Source organism: Panthera uncia, chromosome C2 (assembly GCF_023721935.1).
Source record: "Panthera uncia isolate 11264 chromosome C2, Puncia_PCG_1.0, whole genome shotgun sequence".
NCBI classification, from domain to species: Eukaryota; Metazoa; Chordata; class Mammalia; order Carnivora; family Felidae; genus Panthera; species Panthera uncia.
This window is the reverse complement of record NC_064810.1, coordinates 148372710-148392982: the sequence shown is the minus strand read 5'-3', so window position 1 is coordinate 148392982 and position 20273 is coordinate 148372710. Positions and strand designations below refer to the sequence as shown.

At 50.3% G+C, this 20273-nt stretch overlaps 1 protein-coding gene across 2 annotated transcripts; it reads left to right on the top strand.

The window, feature by feature from the left end:
• The first annotated feature begins 5990 nt into the window (after positions 1-5990).
• Positions 5991-18887, top strand: SLC25A38 (solute carrier family 25 member 38). Of its 2 annotated transcripts, XM_049628966.1 has the most exons (7): positions 5991-6403; positions 11208-11329; positions 11891-11975; positions 12727-12906; positions 13143-13311; positions 14721-14887; positions 16018-18501. In XM_049628966.1, the coding sequence occupies exons 1-7, from the start codon at positions 6335-6337 to the stop codon at positions 16138-16140; spliced, it is 915 nt and encodes a 304-aa protein (XP_049484923.1). In that variant the 5' UTR covers positions 5991-6334; the 3' UTR covers positions 16141-18501. The 2 variants fall into 2 exon arrangements, with proteins under 2 accessions (XP_049484923.1, XP_049484924.1); XM_049628967.1 differs by lacking the exons at positions 5991-6403; positions 11891-11975 and adding an exon at positions 7806-11082 and having other exon boundaries at positions 16018-18887.
• The last annotated feature ends 1386 nt before the right edge of the window (positions 18888-20273 follow it).

Below are 20273 nucleotides of genomic sequence, written 5' to 3'. Positions count from 1 at the left end.
TTACAGTGCACTGATCGTAGGTGTGATGAACATATACCTGCCAAGAAACTCCTAGATTAGGGTGGACTGAATAACTGGGAATTATAACCCTAGTCAAGTTGACCCGTAAAACTCACCATCTCACAGGGAATACTTGTTTACTGACAGGGCCGTCCTGCCAAAGACGGAGATAACTCGCCACGCGTGGGTAGGGCCACTCGACAGTTCACAAAGTGTGGGTGGGTCCTACTCACCCCTGTGGGCAATTCAGGCTGGGCAGGGACCAGGAGAAAACAGGTGCTTGTGTTTGTGAACTTGTAGCCAAAATGTAGTTTCCGTTTCCTCCCTGGGAATATGGCAGGAAAGCAAGAGGGGCTTGATGGGTGCAGAAGACGGGGAAACGGTTCGTGGCAATGTTGAGGGAGAGGTTTGTGGCTCCCACAGGATGGTTCAACACGGAATGCCACAGAGCCTGGGTTTGCTTTACAGCTTCTTTCTTCCGTTGCCCCTGATATCTCGGCCCTTGGAGTAGAATCCCAGGACTCCCACTCTGCAGGGGCACTCCATGCACACACACACACACACACACACACACACACACACAGCCTACTGTTTCACTGCTTTCTCGGAGACCAGCCCATGAATAGCTGTACCGCATTGCTCTGTCTCCTAGCCCGGTCATCCTCCACTCATTGGTGAGGCTGCAGGTGATGAGGGAAACAAAGGCCCGAACACTGTAGCTTAAATTAAGTCCCTTTACAGCTTGCAGCCCACCGAAAGATGCCAGAGACCCACAGCGTGTGACCCTCCTCAAGAAGTCTATGGCTGCCTTGATGCCTTAATGTTGCCACGTCATTAAAAACTAAAGGCAACTTTATCTTAACAATGGCTAAATCTTCGGGGTCCTGTGAGATCCTGCTATCAGCATCCAGAAAGTCCTTGGAAACCAACTCTATCTCTGTCCCCCTGCCCTCCACAGACTTACAAGCATGTAATCAGTCACTCCTCACAACCCCAGCACCGCTCTTTCTGCCCACAGGTCCTGTCTCCGGGCCTAAATAAAATCACCTTTTTGCACCAAAGACGTCTCAAGAATTCTTTCTTGGGGCGCCTGGGTGGCTCAGTCGGTTGAGCTACCGACTTCTGCTCAGGTCATGATCTCACGGTTTGTGAGTTCGAGCCCCACATCGGGCTCTGTGCTGACAGCTCGGAGCCTGGAGCCTGCTTCGGATTCTGTGTCCCCCTCTCTTTCCGCCCCTGCCCCGCTCATGCTCTGTCTCTCTCTGTCTCCGAAATAAATAAACATTAAAAAAAGTTCTTTTTAAGAATTCTTTCATAGCCATTTGCTCACAAACCCCAGTTCATGATTTTATCACTGGCACGGGAGGAAGAAAGGTATTTCTCTCTTGGCGAAGCCCAAAACAGCAACAGGACCATTCTCTTTGCCAGAGCTTCTGGGAAAGCCATTAGAATCTTTTTCTCCCCCTGCGGGTTTGTGCCCATCTTCAAGACCAGGCACAGAGGATGATTTCTGCCACTGCTGAGGGCAGCACCGGGCCCTTGGAGATTCTGAAGAATGATCTTTCAGACCGTTTGGGATGGGAGGGGACGTTCAAATGGAGAGGAGCCTCCACGGGCTATGCCATGGAACCATCGTAACACCCATTCACCTCTCTGGGAGGCCACTGGCTATAAAGAGGCTCAAGAAGATGGAAGGTGACGTGAGGAACAAAGGCAAAAGACACGGAGATGTCATTACATTTCCTTATAACCCGCAACCCACTGGCAAACAGCCAAGGCAGCCATGTCTCTCCAGGAACCCCTCACTCTTTGGTAATGCTTTGCGAGGGGGAAGAACAGCCTTGGCTCGAGGCTGACTGGGCCTCCAGGACCCCCTAGGTCTTCTGTAGCTTATGAAAAGCCTGTCTGGAAACTTCCCCTTGTCTGTGCCTCCCCCGACTCTCAAGTCTATAGTCGACTCTTCCTCGTGATCCCAGCGCCGCTCTTTATGCCCACCAGTCCTGTCCCCAGGCTTTAGTAAAACCATCTCTTCTCACCGAAGGCGTCCCAAGAAGTATGTGGAATTGAAGACACACAACATAGGGAAAGGGAAGGAAAGATACGATAAAAAATGGAGAGAGAGACAAATCCTAAGAGACTCTTAGATACAGAGAACAAACACGGCTGCTGGAGGGGAGGAGGGTGGGGGGAGGGGCTGAATGGGGGATGGGCATGAAGGAGGGCACTTGTTGGGATGAGCGCTCAGTGTTGTGAGTCAGAGATGAAACACTAAATTCTACTCCTGAAACCAGTACCACACTGTATGTGAACTAACTTGAATTTAAAGAAATTTATTAAAAAAAAAAAAAAAAAGAATTCTTTCTTGACTGTGGGCTCCTAACCTCAATATTTTCCACATCAGAGGGGAGGGGACTGTGGCCTGCCACGTGCATCATGTCTCCCCTCTTGACCCCCTCCCGGCTTCCAAGGGCAAAAGGGGGCTCGTTGCTTTGACAACAGTAAAGGGAATCTAGACATTTCCAGAAACAGCTCTGGCTCCAGGCAGACAGGAAAAGTCTCCCTGAGCTGGTTTTCCCAGAAGCATGGGGGACAACTCACTATGGACTCTTCACCCTTCCAGCGACCTTGTCCCCAAGGAAGTGACACAGGTGCATGGCCCTGGAAGGCCCTGGAAGGCCCTGGAAGGCTCGTCTCCTCCAGGCCTGGAGGGCAGGGAACCAAAGCTGCCTTGGGAGCAGATTCTGTCTCTCCCATCCAGTTTCCCATGCTTATGCCAGGCTTTTCCTTCTTGGATGGTGGAAACTCCAGATGTCAATAAAACTTGTGAATAAAACTTTAAGAGGGTGTTATGTAACCTGGATAGAGAGTGACCACAGTCATCGGGATGGGAAAACATCATGAAATCTTTTTCTTTTTTTAAATTAAAAAAAAAAATGTCTTTATTTATTTTTGAGACAGAGAGACACAGAGCATGAGCAGGGGAGGGGCAGAGACAGAGGGAGACACAGAATCCGAAGCAGGCTCCAGGCTCCGAGCTATCAGCACAGAGCCCGACGCGGGGCTCAAACTCACGGACCGTGAGATCATGACCCGAGCCGAAGTCGGCCGCTCAACCGACTGAGCCACCCAGGTGCCCCAAGCATCATGAAATCTTAACACCCAACTCAGCAAAAGGGGCCAGATGGGGTTTGGGAGACTTACTGTGTAACTGGGGGATGTTAGGTCATAGAAGCAAAAATCACCTTCCGCTGACTGCAAACAAGTCAGGAAAGCTTTGCCTGATGTTAATGGCCTCGTTTTTGGAATTTTTTTATTTTTTTTTTGTTTTTTGAGAGGGAGAGCACGAGCTGGGGAGAGGAGCCGAGGGAGAAAGAGAGAGAATCTTAAGCAGACTCCACACCTAGCGCAGAGCCCGACACGGGGCTTGATCTCAAGACCCTGGGATCATGACCTGAGCCGAAATCAAGAGTCCGACGCCCAAACACCTGAGCCACCCAGGCGCCCCAATGACCTTGTCTTGAACTCAGGTCACACACCATGTTTTCACCATATATTTTTCTTCTATTTTTTAACTCACTGCTCCAAGTTCTGCCATTAAGTATTGCTCCAAAACCCTCCTCATCTGCTAATGGGTAATGCTTCTTCCACATTATCTCATACATTTCCCAATCTCCAAGAACATGGGAGGGGGTTTGGAGGGGCTGGGGGGCGGGGCAGGACTCTGGGTTCCAGGGTTGGGAGTGTGGCGGGAACAGATACCGAGGAGCAAAAGCTGGCAGGCACGTACCACGCTTGAAAGCCAGCCCACTTCTTCTGAGCCCGGAACCAAGCCCACCTGCTGGTGGTAGGACAGCCAGCGGGCAGGAGGCTTTCACTCTGGGCCCCCATTCCCAGAGTGGCCAACAGCAGTCTCTGAAATACACCAATCCACTCTGTTTCTCAAAAGTAGAAACCCTTGCCCTCTGGGGGAAAATGTAGCTGTTCTTTTAAAAAGAAGTTTCAGGGGCACCTGGGTGACCCAGGTAGCTGAGCGTCTGACTTTTGATCTCAGCTCAAGTCTTGATCTCATGGTTGCGAGTTCAAGTCCCACGCTGGGCTCTGCACTGGGTGTGAGTTCTAGTGAAAAATAAAAGTTTCAGGGCGCCTGGGTGGCTCGGTCGGTGAGGAGTCTGACTTCATGATGATCTCACAGGTCATGATCTCAGGTCATGATCTCACAGTTCCTGGGTTCAAGCCCCGTGTTGGGCTCTGTGCTGACAGCTCAGAGCCTGGAACCTGCTTTAGATTCTGTGTCTCCTTCTCTCTGCCCCTCCCCTGCTCATGCTCTGGCTCTGTCTCTCTCTCAAAAATAAATAAACATTTAAAAAAATTGTTTTTTAAGTTTCTACTTAAAAATAAAAGTTTTAGCTTAGATATTGACACTGCACAAAGAAAATGAGCCTTGCCCTTAGAACGAGGGATAGGAAAGTTTTTAACAATCACCAGCCAGATTTGTATATGTATTTCTACGTTTTTTAAAACATTTATTCGTTTTTTGAGAGAGAGGGTATGAGTGGCAGAGGGGCAGAGAGAGAGGGAGACACAGAATTGGAAGCAGGCTCCAGGCTCTGAGCTGTCAGCACAGAGCAATGCGGCTCGAACTCATGAGCTGTGAGATCATGACCTGAGCCGAAGTCGGACTGAGCCAGCCAGGTGCCCCCGTATATGTAATTTTTTAATGTTTATGCTTTGCTTAATCCCTTCTGGAGATAAAGAACTACTTTCTTGCTGTTCCTTGTGCCTTAATAACACAGAAATGAAGCCTTAAAATAACAGCATCTTGCTCCCTGAATTATAAGTATCTTTCCTGACCTACATTTCCCCCCAGTGGAGAATGAATGCTAGAAAGTAGCAAAGACTGTCATGAAAAGTTATTCTGCAGGTAACCAGGTACATTGAAGTTGTGTGCCTGCTTTTTTCAACAGGAGTGTCAGGAACCCAGTAGCAATACTTTCCCATGTCTCTCCCAGACAAGGAATAATGGGAAGGTGGGAGACCATAAAGGTTATTCCCACAGTCCAGATGAGAGATAAACCATGATCTGAAACATCCAGACCAGTGTGGTCCAAAAGAAATGTAGTGTGAGCTACACGTGTAATTTTAAATTCTAGTAGGCATATTAAAAAACAGAAAAAGTTGGGCGCCTGGGCGGCTCAGTCGGTTGGGTGTCCGACTTCGGCTCGGGTCATGATCTCACAGTCCGTGAGTTCCAGCCCCGTGACGGGCTCTGTACTGACAGCTCAGAGCCTGGAACTTGCCTCGGATTCTGTGTCTCCCTCTCTCTCTGTCTCTCCCCTGCTCACACTCTGTCTCTATCAAAAAATGAATAAATGTTAAAAAAAAAAAAAAATGGAAGAAGCAGCATGCAAAATTAATTTTAATAATATGCCTAACCTGATATATCCAAAATATCAGGTTAATATAATAATAATATAATTATTATAACGTAATAATATAACGATTATTAATAAGTTATTTTACCATATTGCTGTAAGTCTTGAAATGTGGTGCACGGATTACTTAACAACACTGGTCAATTCCTAGGCTACATTTCCAGCGTTCAAGAGGAAACGTGCGTCTGCCAAGACAATAAAGTGTTTAACGGAAAGTTATTCCACACTGCTTCCGTTTTTTAATACAAATTAACTAAAATTAAATACAATGTAAAATTCTGGTCCACAAGCACACGAACCACACTTGAAGTTCAATAGGCACGGAAGGCTACAGGCTACCTTATGGCGCAGGGGCAAGTCTCTACTGCAAACCAGCTCAGCTCAAATCTCGCACCAGACCTTGCAGCTGGAGGGAGGCCTCCGCGCAGACGCGCCTTCAAGCTCAGGGCAACCGCGGGCCCTGCAGTTCTGGACGTCTCCGCTAGGTGGCACTAAGGCGAACCCGTTCACGCGCTCCAGACCGGCGGCGTCCAACCCCGGAAGCGAAATCCCACGGTTCCGTGCAGTTCCTCCGGCTTTCTCCACGCCCTCCCCGGTGCATCCTGCCTGTTCTGGGGTCCAGAAGCGTGTTACAGGGCGGGATGGGCGGGAGAGCAGAGCCACGGCCTCTGCGGAGCGAGTGAAGAGCGGCGAGAAGTTCCCGGTGCGGCGCGCCTAGCCACGCAGGGGCGGTGGGAGCGCGGGCCCGGCCCCCGACGGGCGCGGACGGCAGAGCCGCCGCCTGACTGCGTGGCGCCCCACCACTGCGGCCGCGTCACCCTCGCCCCCCGGGGTCGCCAGCGCTGGCCCGAGCTCCTACTGACGGCACACTGAGCCCGGCGCACTTGCCGGCCTCGTCTCCAATGATTCAGAAGTCACGCCCGGCGCTGCTGCAGCCTCAAGATGTCGGAGACAGGGTGGAGACGCTTATGGTAAACTGCGGGGAGGGGAGGCAGGGGTTGGCCGCTCCGGGACCGCTGGCTCGTGGCGGGGGGGGGGGGGGGGGGATATTCTGGAGGTTGCCAAGGGTCAGCGGCCCTCTGGGAGCCTTTTCCGCCCTCCAGATGCACGCAGAACAGGTTGGGGACGTGGCGCAGGAGGGATGGATTGACTAAGGGAATTGAAAAGGGTGGGGCGAGGGAGGAGAGCAGTTGCAGCCCTCCTTAGGACAGGCTGGCGAAGGTCTCGCTGATGTTTGATGTCTGGGTAGAGTGGGCAAGGAATTGCCGGGGTCTTGAGGGTGTCGGCGAATGTGCCCGCGCGACACTGAACGACGTGAGAGCGCTACCGGACGTTGCTTTTGAGTTCGATTCCCAGAGTGACCGTGGTGGGGTGGGCGCTCGGCCAGGTATTTGGACCATCGCAAAGACCGCTGGTAGCAACAAGCCTGAGAAGAGGTGGATGCTGGAGCGACGTGGGTCCACTGCGCCCGCGGCTCGGGCGGGAGATCACGGTCTGGGGCTCCACTTCCCGGCCGGCGGGGAACTAGAGCGGCAGGCCTGGCGCGGAGCCACGCCCCCTGCGTCTGGATTGGCTGCAGTGGTCGTGCCGCCGGGCCTCCATTGGTGGAGACGGAGGCGGGGCCGCCGGAGTTACCGCTCGCGGGGTGTGGAGGCGGGAAGCCTCGTGGTTTAGCGCTGGGAGGGGCGGGGGCGCTGTCCGCCCTCACCCTGAGGTTGCGGTTTCGTCTACTAGCTCTGGCGGGCGGGGTCAGAGGTGTTTTGTTTCGTTTCTTTTTTAATCCTTAAAAAAGGCCACCACTGGGGTTCTACATCTCCTTTCAGCTCTGACCTCGAGATCTGAATTGGATTTACGATTTAGTTTTTTAAAAGGGAGTAAATTGCTTGGGGAATCTATTTACTATCTGTTTAAGTACTTTTTATTTTTTTTAACGTTTATTCATTTTTGAGAGACAGAGACAGAGTATGAGCGGGGAAGGGGCAGAGAGAGAGGGAGACACAGAATCCGAAGCAGGCTGCAGGCTCTGAGCTGTCGGCACAGAGCCCGACGCGGGGCTGGAACTCAAGAACTGCGAGATCATGACCTGAGCGAAGTTGGATGCTCAACCGACTGAGCCACCCAGGCGCTCCTATGCTTAGGCTTTTGTGTACTGTGTATCATTTGGTTGTTTTTGCCCCTGTTCCTCAAAAAACCAAATTGTTACTCCTTGTTTTTAACTTGAATAACTTGAAAAGAAAATCAAACATGCCTTCAAAGGATGTGCCTGCCATAGGACAATATCTTAAGCCTATTCAAATGAAAAGTGTAAATTCTGGTTGTTTTTTTTTTTTTTTTTTTTTTTTTAGTTTTTTTTTTTTAACGTTTGTTTATTTTTGAGAGAGGGCGAGTGTGAGTGGGGTGGAGGGAGCAGAGAAGGGGACAGAGAATCTGAAGCGGGCTCTGGGCTAACGGCGGAGCCGGAGGCAGGGTTCGAACTCACGAACTGTGATATCATGACCTGAGCTGAAGTCAGATTCTCAAAGGACAGAGCCACCCAGGTGCCCCAATTCTGTTTTTTGGTTTTTGTTTTTTAAATAATGCTGCTACCTGTGTGTGTGTGTGTGTGTTTTAACTATTAGAGATTAGTTTATACCACTGGTATATATTTAGCATCTGCTGTGTGCTAATGGACCTGGAAGTTTACAAAGTTAAAGAAGTTACGGACTCTATTCTTCATTCAAATATTTATTAAACCAATAACATCTCCAAGCTTTGCGCTGTGAAAATAAAGACATAAAATAGTTGCTACGGTGGGGGGAGGGGGTGTACATGGAGCAAGCCTGTGAACGACAGCAGCCTGAAAACAAATTCCATACAAGACCTGTGAGAGCCTTGGGGAAGCCACACCGAGAACTTCTCAGAAGCTGTAAGCGCCTTGTCATTCCTACAGCCTTACTGGAGCAGAGGGCTGAAGGGAGCCTGTCCTGGGAAGGGGCGGGCAGAACCCACTAAGCCTCATCCTATGGAATTGTGCTCAAGGGAGAGCCATATGCAGATTTCCTGTAGACGACAGGACTCATTCATTTTTGGCTGTGGGGCCCCATTTTGACTGTGCACCAGGCTTGGTGGTCAGTGCTGGAGGTACCATCGTGAACAGGACAGCTAGTGGCCTCTTCTGTCCTCGACCCAAGGGAGGTGGGCTCAGGTGCAGTGGAAGTATTGGAGGAGAAGCCTGAATGCCAGTGGGGGCGGGGATTCGGGGCTTTCCCACAGCAGGGGAGATCTGGGCAGAGGCCCCCCTCCCCGGATGAATCAGAGGCCAGAGGAGCTAGGATGGGGTTTTCCGAGGCTAGAGGAAGGCAGAGGATCCCTTCCGGCTGCGCCCTATGCAAGAGGGAGGAGGAGGCTGAGAACACAGGCCAAAAAGGAAAGCAGGGGCCCCTTGATTCACGGAAGGCCTTGTAAGCCTAGCCAGTGGCTTCAAACCCTGTGACTTAGGACACATTCATAACCGCTGTGATCTCCAGTTCCGTCTGTAAAATGGGTTTAAAGATTTAGCTTTTCAAAGGGCTGTGAGATCTTGAGGTGGTATGCACAGATGCCTCATCCAGTGCTTCTCCAGTTCAGGGGAGGGTGGCTTCATAGGGTTGAGGCTGGAGGTTGCCGAGGAGGCCACTGAGATCCACGGGGGCAGGCTCTGGGGACACTGAGGGTCATCAGCCGGACTCAGTCCGGAAGCAGTCGGTACAGCTAATGGGATTTTGGAGCGGGAGCGGTGGTGGGGTCCGGACCTGACGGCCAAGAAAGATTTCCTGAGACATCTTCAGGGCAAAAAGGCGCACCGGAGCCTGGAGGCCTAGCTGTGGTCAAGCCAGGGTTGTTTTTCCCTCCAGCAAAGTGTTAACATCTTTAAGACCGCAGGGAGTTCCTGGAGAACTCTGCCGGCCTCAACTGTCAATGGGCTGCAGGTTATAAGGAAATTTAATTTTATCTGCCATTTCCTTCTGCATTTGCTGAGGAGTCTTACACGACTCCCAAATGTGCTGCTGGGATATCTTGTGGGGTGGAGTAGGGACAAGAGTGTGGGCAACGGTTGGTTGGCTGGGTTTCCATTTTGGAGTGTGAGCTGTAGATGCCTGGGGGCGTTTGGGGGGAGTGCTGGGCAGGGCCGTGGGCGTTGGTGTGTGGGTGTGGGTGAGGTGGCCCCCTAGGGGCTGTGGCTGGAGGAGATAAGAGGAACCACCACCACCCAGGCTGAGGGAAAAGGCGAGGGGAGCCGAAAACCAAGAGGCAGCCAGCTGTTTGAAATGCATCCCCGAGGAGGCCGAGTAAGAGAAGGCCCAGGGTGGGAAAGGGATCCTTGGTGAGCATGAGAGGGGCACCTTTAGCTGGATGGCAAGTCGTGGGGGCTGAGGGGTGACCAGCCAAGAGGGAGGGGAGGTGATGTGGCATCAGGCTGGAAAGACGGGGGTTCGAAGCTCACTGCCAGGCAAAGTAGAGGATGCCAGTAGCTTGTGCCCTTTACACATGGCTTCCAAGTTATTGGAAGGAGCAGGACACCCCTTCTTGCGGGACAGGGAATGGTGTGCCGGCAGACTGGTGAGGTATACATTTTGCTTGGTCGTACGTGTTGTCTTACTAATTGTCACCCCTTCAATATTTTGCAAGCCGTTTGAACAGAGTTATAACCTCCAGTATTTATCATATGAACTACTTTCGTCTCTTAAGTGGGTTCAGTTATCATGGGAGACCTGCTCGTCTGCTAGAAACGTGGAGTGATCTCTGTCCCCTGGGGGACAAATAACCACAGGTTCCAAACATTTTCGTTCTGGGTTGGTGGCTATGTGTGTATAACCGGTGACCTCATCTTAATAGTGTCTTAGGGCCACAGCGTACCATTTATTGAAAAATAATAGTGCAAATGCCATTTAATGAGGAGAGAGAAGGAAGGTCTTTTAGGATGGAGTTTGCCCAGTGTCTCCTTCGGAAAAGAGGCCTTTTCTTCCGTGGCTGGGTTTTTTAAAGTGCCTTTCTCACACATTTGTGATCGAGTGGATTCTGAGGCAAGCTTTGAGACCTCTAGTGTGTCGGGCTCAGAGGAAGTACATCTAGCCCTTGCCCCTTCTGGTGGTGCCTCTAGATTAGCCAGCGTGTGCGACTGTCCTGGTTTAAAGGAGAGCCACCAAACCCGGGGGTGGCTGCTGGTCTACTGCACTGTCTGTGATCTGCTTAGGTGGCAGGGAGATGCGTGGATAGGAGAGAGAAAGGGAAAACTCTAAGTTAAGAAAGTTCATAGGTTTTTCAGGAAGCAGCCCATGTCTTACATTGAAACTGAACTTGCGGTTTCATTTCTTTGTCTTGCTCCTATAAATATCTACAGGTTTGATAACCAAGAGACCCCGGTGACCTTGGTTCAGACACTCCCCTTCAGTTGATTTTGCTCTGTGAAGATAAGGAGATGGCCAATAACTTGTCTCTAGCTAGACCGAGGGAGGTGTGGTTGGGGGCCCGATTCACAGATGAACGTGGATAGACATTGCTCCGCAGGATGTTCCTGGCTCCTTCTCAGCACTAGGGCTGGAGAGATCCCAACAGCAGGATATTATGGTCTGCACAACATTCCAGCGCTGTTCATTCCTGGGAACACTTTTCCCTTCTCTGAAGTGGGAAGGTAATACAGAGCACCACCGGACGGTTTTCTAAGCCACCCCTAGAGAGCAGTTGACTGGTCTCGGGTGGAGAAGGCTGAGGCCCATGGCGACAAAGTTGCTGACCTAGCGTTCTCTTGCCCTGCAGCTGCATCCGGTGATCAAAGCTTTCCTGTGTGGCTCCATCAGTGGGACCTGCTCCACCCTCCTTTTCCAGCCCCTAGACCTCCTCAAAACTCGCCTGCAGACTCTCCAGCCCCCAGCCCACGGGTAAGGCCTGCCGCCCCCCATTTCTTTGAGGAACTGGTTTCAACAACTTCTCTCAGACACCGGTGCCTCTCAGCGATGTTAAGTCAACGCCCATCCTGCTGGATGCTTCGAGAGAAACACAGGCCAGGCCCAACTTTTCGCCCCACCTTTTCTTCGACATTTCCTGTTAATTGAATGGGGGGGACATTCGCATTTTCTCGAGCTAGCCTGTAATGTTTTAACTGTGCTGTCTGGTACTAGAAGTGTGGGTGGTTTTCTGGAAATAATACAAACGATAAGTGTCTCTTTTATGCCCCTATTGGGCCTGGCACTGTGGGAAGTATACGACACGCATGCAAAATGGGAGGTCATCCTTCCAGTGTGAATGGACAGATCGACATGTACGCGCCAAACCACGAACGTAGCCGAACTCGGAGTTACCCCGAGAGGTGTTGCCGAGACTCCCGAGCGTTCTTAGGAAAGACGTCCTGCAAAGCAGTCTTTGGGTGGGGAGCTCTTTTACGAGGATGGGGGTCTAAGTCATTTTTTTTTCTTCTGTGTCTCCGTTCTGTCTGCTTTCAGATCCGGGCGTGTTGGGATGCTGGCTCTTCTCTTGAAGGTGGTTCGCACGGAGAGCATTCTGGGCCTTTGGAAAGGGATGTCTCCCGTAAGCTGCGTTTTGGGTCTTCTCTTGCGCCCTTTGCTGTAATAGCCAGCCATTTCTCATGCACCTCACGTATCCTCTCGTTAGGATAGGTGAGCGTCCTACGTGGTCCTCGGTTGGTCTCCGGCTGCTAGCTCTGAGGGCTCAGGGAAGGAAATGGGACGTCTGTACGCCCTTGGGGCAAGCGGCAGAGCAGATGCAGCTGGTGCCCTCAGCTGCCAGCATGTCCTTGTCCTTGCCCTTCAGAGCACGCTGGCCACACCTGCATTTCTTCACCTGCCGGCTTTCCTGGCCCTAGGAAGTCACTTTGCCGGAAGTGAGGAAGTCACTTTGCCGGAAATGAGGAAGTCACTTTGCCGGAAGTGCGGAAGTCACTTTGCCGGAAGTGCCAGGGAATTAATGCTCACCCAGGCCCGCAGCAGCCCGTTAGTCGACGGAAGATGGCAGTGGATACTTAAAACTCTCACTCACCCTCCTCAGATGGCGGGGTAACAGGGAGGCGCCCTACACCAAGATTCCCAGAGTTCCCCAAAGGGATTGAGTTGCCCGGGGCAGTAGTGGCTTAGGGAACACGCCCTTTGTCGGCCGCCTTTCCCCCTGCCTCTCACTTCCCCTTTCTCTTCTTGGTGTCCCTCCGCACCTTCAGTCGACTACTGGCACGCAAACCTTGGCCTTGTTTTGGGAAAAGCCGGCTAAGACGGTGTCTTACCGTGTCAGCCTTTGACTTCTTTCCCCCCTCTGACGTTTTCTGCAGTCCATTGTGAGGTGTGTCCCCGGCATTGGTATCTACTTCGGCACCCTCTACTCCTTGAAGCAGTACTTTCTGCGAGGCCATCCACCAACCGCCCTGGAGTCGGTCATCCTGGGAGTGGGCTCTCGCTCAGTTGCAGGCGTCTGCATGTCACCCATCACTGTGATCAAGACCCGTTACGAGGTGAGTCTGACTGCTCTAGGCCTCAAGGCTGGGTAACCAGAGGCACTGGGCCGCCTTCCGATGTCCACCCCCGATTTAGAATCGAAAATAGAGGCTGCTGTGGTCAGAGAACCTAAGCCACGTGGGAACCAGAGCCCCCGGTGCCCCGGTAATGCCACATACCCTGGAGTCGCATTGGTTCGTTATGCCAGCCCGGGACCGCCCTGCCAGCCACTGGTCCTGTGCTTCCCTTGCAGAGCGGGAGGTATGGCTATGAGAGCATCTACGCAGCCCTGAAGAGCATCTATCGCAGTGAGGGGCACCGGGGACTCTTCAGTGGCCTGACAGCAACACTTCTTCGTGACGCACCCTTTTCTGGAATCTACCTGATGTTTTACAACCAGACCAAAAACATCATGACCCACGGTACGGACGGTCGAAGGTGTGGTGGGGAAGAGAGAGCTCCGAGACCGCAGATCCTCCCTGCTTCCTCTGCTGTGTGACACTGTTTAACGTTCTTAGCGACTCCAGATTCTTGGCAGAGTTTTAGGAACTGAGCCATGTCAGGTGCTGGGATGCAGTGGTGGTCATGATGGACTTGGTCCCTGCCCTCTCCAGTTTATAGTCTCTTACGGCAGAGTACTGGTAGTACTAAAATTCTTGAGTGGGGTAGGCGGTGAAGTAAAGCGTGTTTTGCAGAAGTCCTGCCATAATACTTTGCAGAGTTACCCCATCTTTAGATTGCTGGGTCCTGCCCAGGGCCTCCTGCATCAGAAGCTTTGGAACAAGACCTGGGAGTCTATTCCTCAAGAAGCAGTTGGTGGGATTCTCATCAGACAAGTCTGGGAAACGCCAGTAGGGTAGGAGCTGGAAGGAAAGTACCATTTCATGCTGTGTTCCCAGTTAAGAGTGGTTTTGAGCCTCTGTTGGGGTGGAGAGAAAGGTGCCAAACCTCAGGCGTTCTGGCAGACCCACCCCACCAGCATGCTCATTTGGATACGACAAGGACACAATCAGTGGGCAGCAAACGTTCACCCAAGTGGAGCCAGGTGCTAATGGAAACACATTCTGTGGCATGAACCTGTGTTCAATAAGGGGTCTCTGGATAATTCGAGAAAGGATATGCAACCAAGGTCACGTAAGTGGGAAAGCTGGCATGCCATCATGACGGTGGTGATCAAGTACAGTTGGGGTGCTTTTTGGGAGGCTTCCTGCTCCGCCCAAGGCACCGGGGGCCGTGACACTGCAGGTCACAGCCTTCATTTTGCCATGGAAAGTTAGGGCAGTAAGGGAGCTTGGATGTACGCTTTTGATTTCTCTATATGTATAATTGTTTATTCCCATCTGTTTAAGAGCAAGTCGCAGGAGTGATGCCCCTTTACCCTTAAATATCTCCATGTCAGGAAGCTCATGACATTGGTTTGACCCACTGTGGGCGATACTAACTTTTTATCACTTGGACAAGATAGTGTCTCCACTGAAAACTCCCTTTTTTTTTTTGTCATTTGTAAGCGTCTCAGTAGGGAGATACTTGGAGTCTGTATACATCTATATAAAACATCCTGTTCCTTTCATTCATATGTTTTAGCCCGTGATTGTTGCCCGAATGAATTATGATGGCGATAGTTGTAAAAAAAAAAAAAAAAAAAAAGGCGAATTTTAACTCCCACTACTCCATCTACACATAGTGTACCTTTAAATGTCTATTTCTTAACCTTGTCTGAATCTACATCCTTCTAACTTTGGGGAAGGATTAGTGGTCAACTTAGTAGGGATACTTCTGAGTTGAGTGTGGGATTTATTTGTAACCGAATGTTGCCTTTGTCCTATTTCAGACCAGTTGGATGCAGTCCTTATTCCTGTTGTAAATTTCAGCTGTGGGATCTTTGCTGGTATTCTGGCCTCCCTGGTAACTCAACCTGCGGATGTCATCAAAACTCATATGCAGCTCACCCCAATGAAATTTCGGTGGATTGGCCAGGCGGTGACCCTCATTTTCAAAGTAAGGCTATGGAGAAAATATTGGTTCTTATTGGGGTTGCGGCTCTCTCTAGAGCAGTATCTTGTGCCCTTTACACATTAGAATCACTTAGGGAGCTTTAAAAACGTTCCCACTCCCTGGGGCGCCTGGGTGGTTCAGCCGGTTAAGTGTCCAACTCTTGATTTTGGCTCAGGTCATGATCTCATGGTTCATGAGTTTGGGTTCCACACTGGTGGTGTGGAGCCTGCTTGGAATTCTCGCTCTCCATGACCCTCCCTGGTTTGCATTCTCTCTCTCTCTCTCTCAAAATAAATAAACAAACTAAAAAAGAAAAGTTCTCACTTCCAGATCATAATCTGGGCTGGTGATATCTGAATGCCTGGGAGGAGGTGAAGCCCAGATCAGTAGTTAAGTTCCCTAGTGATTCCAAGGTGTTGCCAACGTTGAAATCACTGCTAAAAACCTATGGTTGGTTGCCGGGATTTTTTGGTGGTGGGTGGGGGAAACTGACTACATTAGGACAACCAGTTATATTCGTTAAACTTGGAATTGCTGGGCTCCACCCCTTACCTATTGAATCAGGTGAGCAGGGAAGGTCTAGTCATCCGATCTAGGACCTAGAGGAACCAGAGTCCCCAAAAAACCCCACAAACACATTATTTTGTTTCTAGAAATTTGCTCTAGAGGAGTAACAGGCGTTTTGTCTCTAATTTTTATATTACGAAACTATGGAAAGAAGCTCCCTCCAGGCAGACAAATCATCATAAAGGCACCTTTTCCTCTAGCCTGGGGCCAGGGCCCAGGGCTTGGCATGCAGACCGAGGTCTGCGACTCAGCCACCAGCTGGCGCTTGGTGCCTCTGTGAGCTGTGTAAGCTGCACAGCGGTATACGGCAACCCTTGATGAAGATTTTCAGCCGAGAAACGCATTCCCCTGGATAAAGCAAGAAAGCTTCGCAACTGTGCCAAAAAAAAACCTTTTCAAGTTCATTGCCTTCTTGGGTCCATTATTCATACTCTTGGCATTATCTATAAAAGTCTGAAAATGAAGACTCAACAATGGGGTAATGGAGACCCTCGCTCTTGTGTGCTAGGGGTGTTCATTGTATTGCCGCTTTGCTTCCAGACTGTTGACGTTCATTTTCCTTGTAGGATTATGGGCTGCGTGGCTTCTTCCAAGGTGGCGTTCCCCGGGCCCTCCGCAGAACTCTGATGGCAGCAATGGCATGGACGGTCTACGAGGAGATGATGGCCAAGATGGGCCTGAAGTCCTGACCGAGAGGGGCCTGGGGACAGATGGGCTCTGTTGCCTTGCCCGGCTCTTGCCAAGGGCTGCTCCGTCTCACTGTCCCGGAGTTAGAGGATGTCCTGTCTGGAAAGCCAGGCAGCTACGTCACCTTCAGTTACCCAGTTTGAGTAGAGAATAGATGGGCCCGACTCAAGCCTTCAGGATCTCCCGAAAGAGGTGTTACTGTTGCATACCGCGCGCTAAGGAGTTAGGAGAGGGTTTGCCCATCCTGCAGGACTTCTTAAAAAGGGGTTTCTGGAGAGAGCTCTGTCAGGTGGCTCCGCTTCACCTACACCCACCTACACCAGGCTGCCGTTTGGATCTGTCCTTGGGCAAGGAATCGCACCGCCAGAGAATCCGCGGACTGGCGCTACGGCCGAGGCGCTCCAGTGGGGGAAGCCCATCTGCCGGGAGAGGGGTCCTTGTCACGAGGCTGAAGGCTGTGTCCGGGGTGCTGTTAGGACGAGGGGAAAAAAGATGTTGTTACTTAACTGGTGGTTACTTAATCACCTGGAGAGCCTCTAAAGAAGTGGAGACAGTGGCTTCTTAGCCTCTAAGTGTCCAAATAAGGTTTTTTTGTTCTTGACCTCCGCCCTGTTTTAATTCTGAATTGTTCTGGCATTTTTTTTTTTTTTTTTTTTTTTTTTTGCTGCTGCTAAAATTCACGTAAATAAAGTGAAGCACTTTATCACTGACAACTGTTTGGAAAACCTCAATAGTGTCCCCTCTGTGTTCTAAAATAACCAAATTAATCCAAGGCGGCTGGCTCTTGACCCATATACGTCCTTCGACCTAAACATCTTTTAAAAAGCTTTATTTCACACATTGTACCATCCCCTCATTTCAAATAAACCAATCCGTGATTTTTGGTAACTTCACTGAGGGGCTCAACCATCACTACGGATCCGTTTTAGAACACGTTCAGCCCCCAAGATCTCAGATTTAAAGATCTCATTCTGAGCCCCAGCCGCTGGGAGCTATTGATCCGCTTTCCGTCCATCACTTGCCTTTACTGTGTGCTTCCTATGGATGCAGTCGTACAATTTGTAGTTTCGCATCTGGTTTCTTTCGCTTAGCGTAACGCTTTTGAGGTTCATCCATGTGGCACGTTCAGCACTGTCCTTTGTTGTGTGCGTGGCCACATAACATCGTACTATCCATTCCTCAGTTGAGGACTACTTGAATTGTTTCCACTTTGGGGCTCTTAGGAATAATGCCACTGTGAACGTTCACATACAAGTGTTTGTGTGGACCTAGCTTTTCATTGCTCTTCTGGAAGTATGTGCCTAGGAGGAGAACTGCACGATCAAGTGGTGGCGGTATTTAACCGTCTGAGAAACTCCCAGACTCCAGACCATCCTCCGTTCCCACCAGCAGCGCAGAAGCGTTCTGATTCCCCACATCCTCCTCCACACATGTTATTGTTTGTTTTATTTACTGTAGCCACCCGAGTTGGGTACCCAGGCTTTTCTATCAACTTTTCAACTTCGGAAGGAGCCATACATTTATCCAGACAGCAGAAAGAAGATTGGTTTCCTGGTTAAGGATACGGGCTGTGATCTAGGTGGCCCAGATGGAAAGCCTGGTCCTCTACTTATTTAGACACACTTTGCAACTGTTCCTGTCAAGCGGGGATCGGGATATTCCCCACCTCCTAGGGCGATGGTGAGGGTTAAAAGAGCAGATGTTTCTGGTGCACTGTGGTAGGTTCCTGGGGCTGCACAACCGGTGACCAGAAATTAGGTAGCCTCTGGCAGAAATTTGTTCTGGAGCCAAAGAGTCTTCAAATCAAAGTGTCAGCAGGGACATAATTTTCTCTGAAGGCTCTGGGGGAGGAAGGACAGTTGTGGCTTCTGGTGGTTGCTGGCAATTCTTGACACTCGTCACTCCAGTCTGCCTCCATCTCCACAAAGCCTCCCATCTGTCCATCTGTCTCTGCGTCCAAATTTCTTTGAAGGACACGAGTAACTGGATTCGGGCACACCCTACTCTAGAAGGACCTCCACTTGATTATATCTGCAAAGACCCATCATCAAATAAGATCACATTCATAGGAACACAATTCAACCTGTGATGCATATAAATCTAATGATGTTTATACTTTAGGTTTTAGGTTGAAATGTCCCATTCAAGGGGCACCTGGGTGGCTCAGTTGGTTAAGCTTCTGACATCAGCTCAGGTCATGATCTTGCAGTTCGTGGGATCGAACCCTGTGTCAGCTCTGTGCTGACAGCTCAGAGCCTGGAGCCTGCTTTGGATTCGGTGTCTTCCTCTCTGCCCTTCTGCTTGTGCTGTGTCTTTCTCGCTCTCAAAAATAAATGTTAAATAAATAAATAAATAAATACCCTATTCAAAATAATGGAGGAGTATGGGAGAGGGCAGAGGAGGATCCTAATCTCAGTGACCCTGAAGCCACCAGGGCTTGGTGACCTAAGTGCGGGAGGCCCTGTGCTGGGGAAAGTAGGAGGTCACGTAGGACAGATGTGTGCTGGGACGGGAATGGAACGCAGGCCAGTCACTACAGGCCTAGGTATAGTGTCTGCCTCCTAAGAACTTGGGTCCTGAGTTAGGGTGTTTGGGTCATCTTTGACCCTCATTTAGGCCAGGGGAGCCTAACTTGTCAGTGGGGGACCTGCCAAGAGCCCCTGGGAGGGGAGGGGCAGAGGTGAGGCCCAGAGGTACAGGCTTCCCCTCAGTTTGCTCACCTTCTACTTGGTTGGTGAGTTTTGGCCACCAGAGTCCCCTTCCATGCTCATTTGTTCTTTGGGGGCAAATGAGGTTTGGAGGAACAGTCTAATTTTCTCTAAACATGGGGGAAAACTGGAATTTGCCCTTAACCCTGATTCCAGAGGGATGTGGTCCTGGATATCTGTATATTCCAGGCCCCAAGAATTTATCTTTCCTGCAGTCTGTCACAGCTATTAAAGTTTGTGAGTCTCAGCTGGCTTTGGAAACACTGCCCGGTGCCTTTTTAACAAGTTGACTTGTTCTTGGCTGCCTCAGACTTCAAATTATTTAGAGGCAGAGCTTTGTGGAAGTAAACACTCGTCTGGCCACTACAGATAAGGCCTAGTAAGGCATATGGGCCAAAAGAGGACAGAAGCAAAGCTTTCAAGCTGCTGTTACATTCAGTTTCTATAAATATATAAAAAAAATATTTCAAACACAGAGTAGGGCAAATGGTACATTGGCCCTTCATTCGCATCACTGAGATGAAAACTGACGATCAGGATTTTGCCACTCTTGTCTTTCCACTTTCTCCTTTATGAAAGCAGATTTCAGACATCACACTATTTCACCCTTCCCATAGTTCATCTCGAAAAATCTGCAGCTCTAAAAATAGTGGACATGTTTCTTACATAACTACAATGTTTTTATCCCACCTGGAAAACGCTAACAAATTTTTTGCATATCATCCAAAACCCAGCCCATATTCACATTTCCAATGATCTCAAATAGGACTTTTTAGGGGTACCTGGCTGGCTCAGTCTGTGGAACTAGGGCCCCATGCAAGGCTCAGTCTCACCAATCATGACATCATGACCTGAGCAGAGATCAAGAGCCTGGAGGCTTAACCAACTGAGCCACCCTGGTGCCCCCAAAATAAAATCTTTTTTAAAAAGGGAGTTTTTACAGTTGGCTTACTAGAATCGGGATGCAAACAAGGTCATGAGTTTCCTTCACCAGATCTTCCACAGGGTAAGTAATTTTGGGGCAAATCACAATAGAGTGAGCTCCTGAGGGCCCCAGCAAGTCAGGGAACTGAGAAGCAGTGACAGTAACGGGCCGTTGCCAAGCTGAGATCTGCTCCCCAAGGCAATGTCCCTTCCACGACTCCCAGGCTGAGCAGTGTGCATTTCCAACTTCTTGCTGACTTCAAATTCTCAAGCCTCAACCTTTTTCACCTCTCCCTCTCCAATGAAAGCTGGCTCCAGGCTATTGCCTCTAGGTGTTATTTCAGCGTCCTATTTCAGCGTCCAAGTGGAGCCTGTGGTTTCGGTAGCTGATAAACACTCCGGATCAAACTAGGCTGCACATTGGAATCACCGGAAGAGCTTTTAAATGTTTTTTTAATGTTTATTCATTTTTGAAAGACAGAGAGAGACAGAGCACAGGCAGG

What these genes read in the sequence shown, in the direction of transcription:
- SLC25A38 (XM_049628966.1), top strand. Translation starts at nt 6,335, where the DNA reads ATGATTCAGAAGTCACGCCCGGCGCTGCTGCAGCCTCAAGATGTCGGA. An exon ending in TGATCAAGACCCGTTACGAG is followed by an intron (nt 12,907 to 13,142) that starts GTGAGTCTGACT and finishes CTTCCCTTGCAG; the next exon opens with AGCGGGAGGTATGGCTATGA. An exon ending in CGGTGACCCTCATTTTCAAA is followed by an intron (nt 14,888 to 16,017) that starts GTAAGGCTATGG and finishes TTTTCCTTGTAG; the next exon opens with GATTATGGGCTGCGTGGCTT.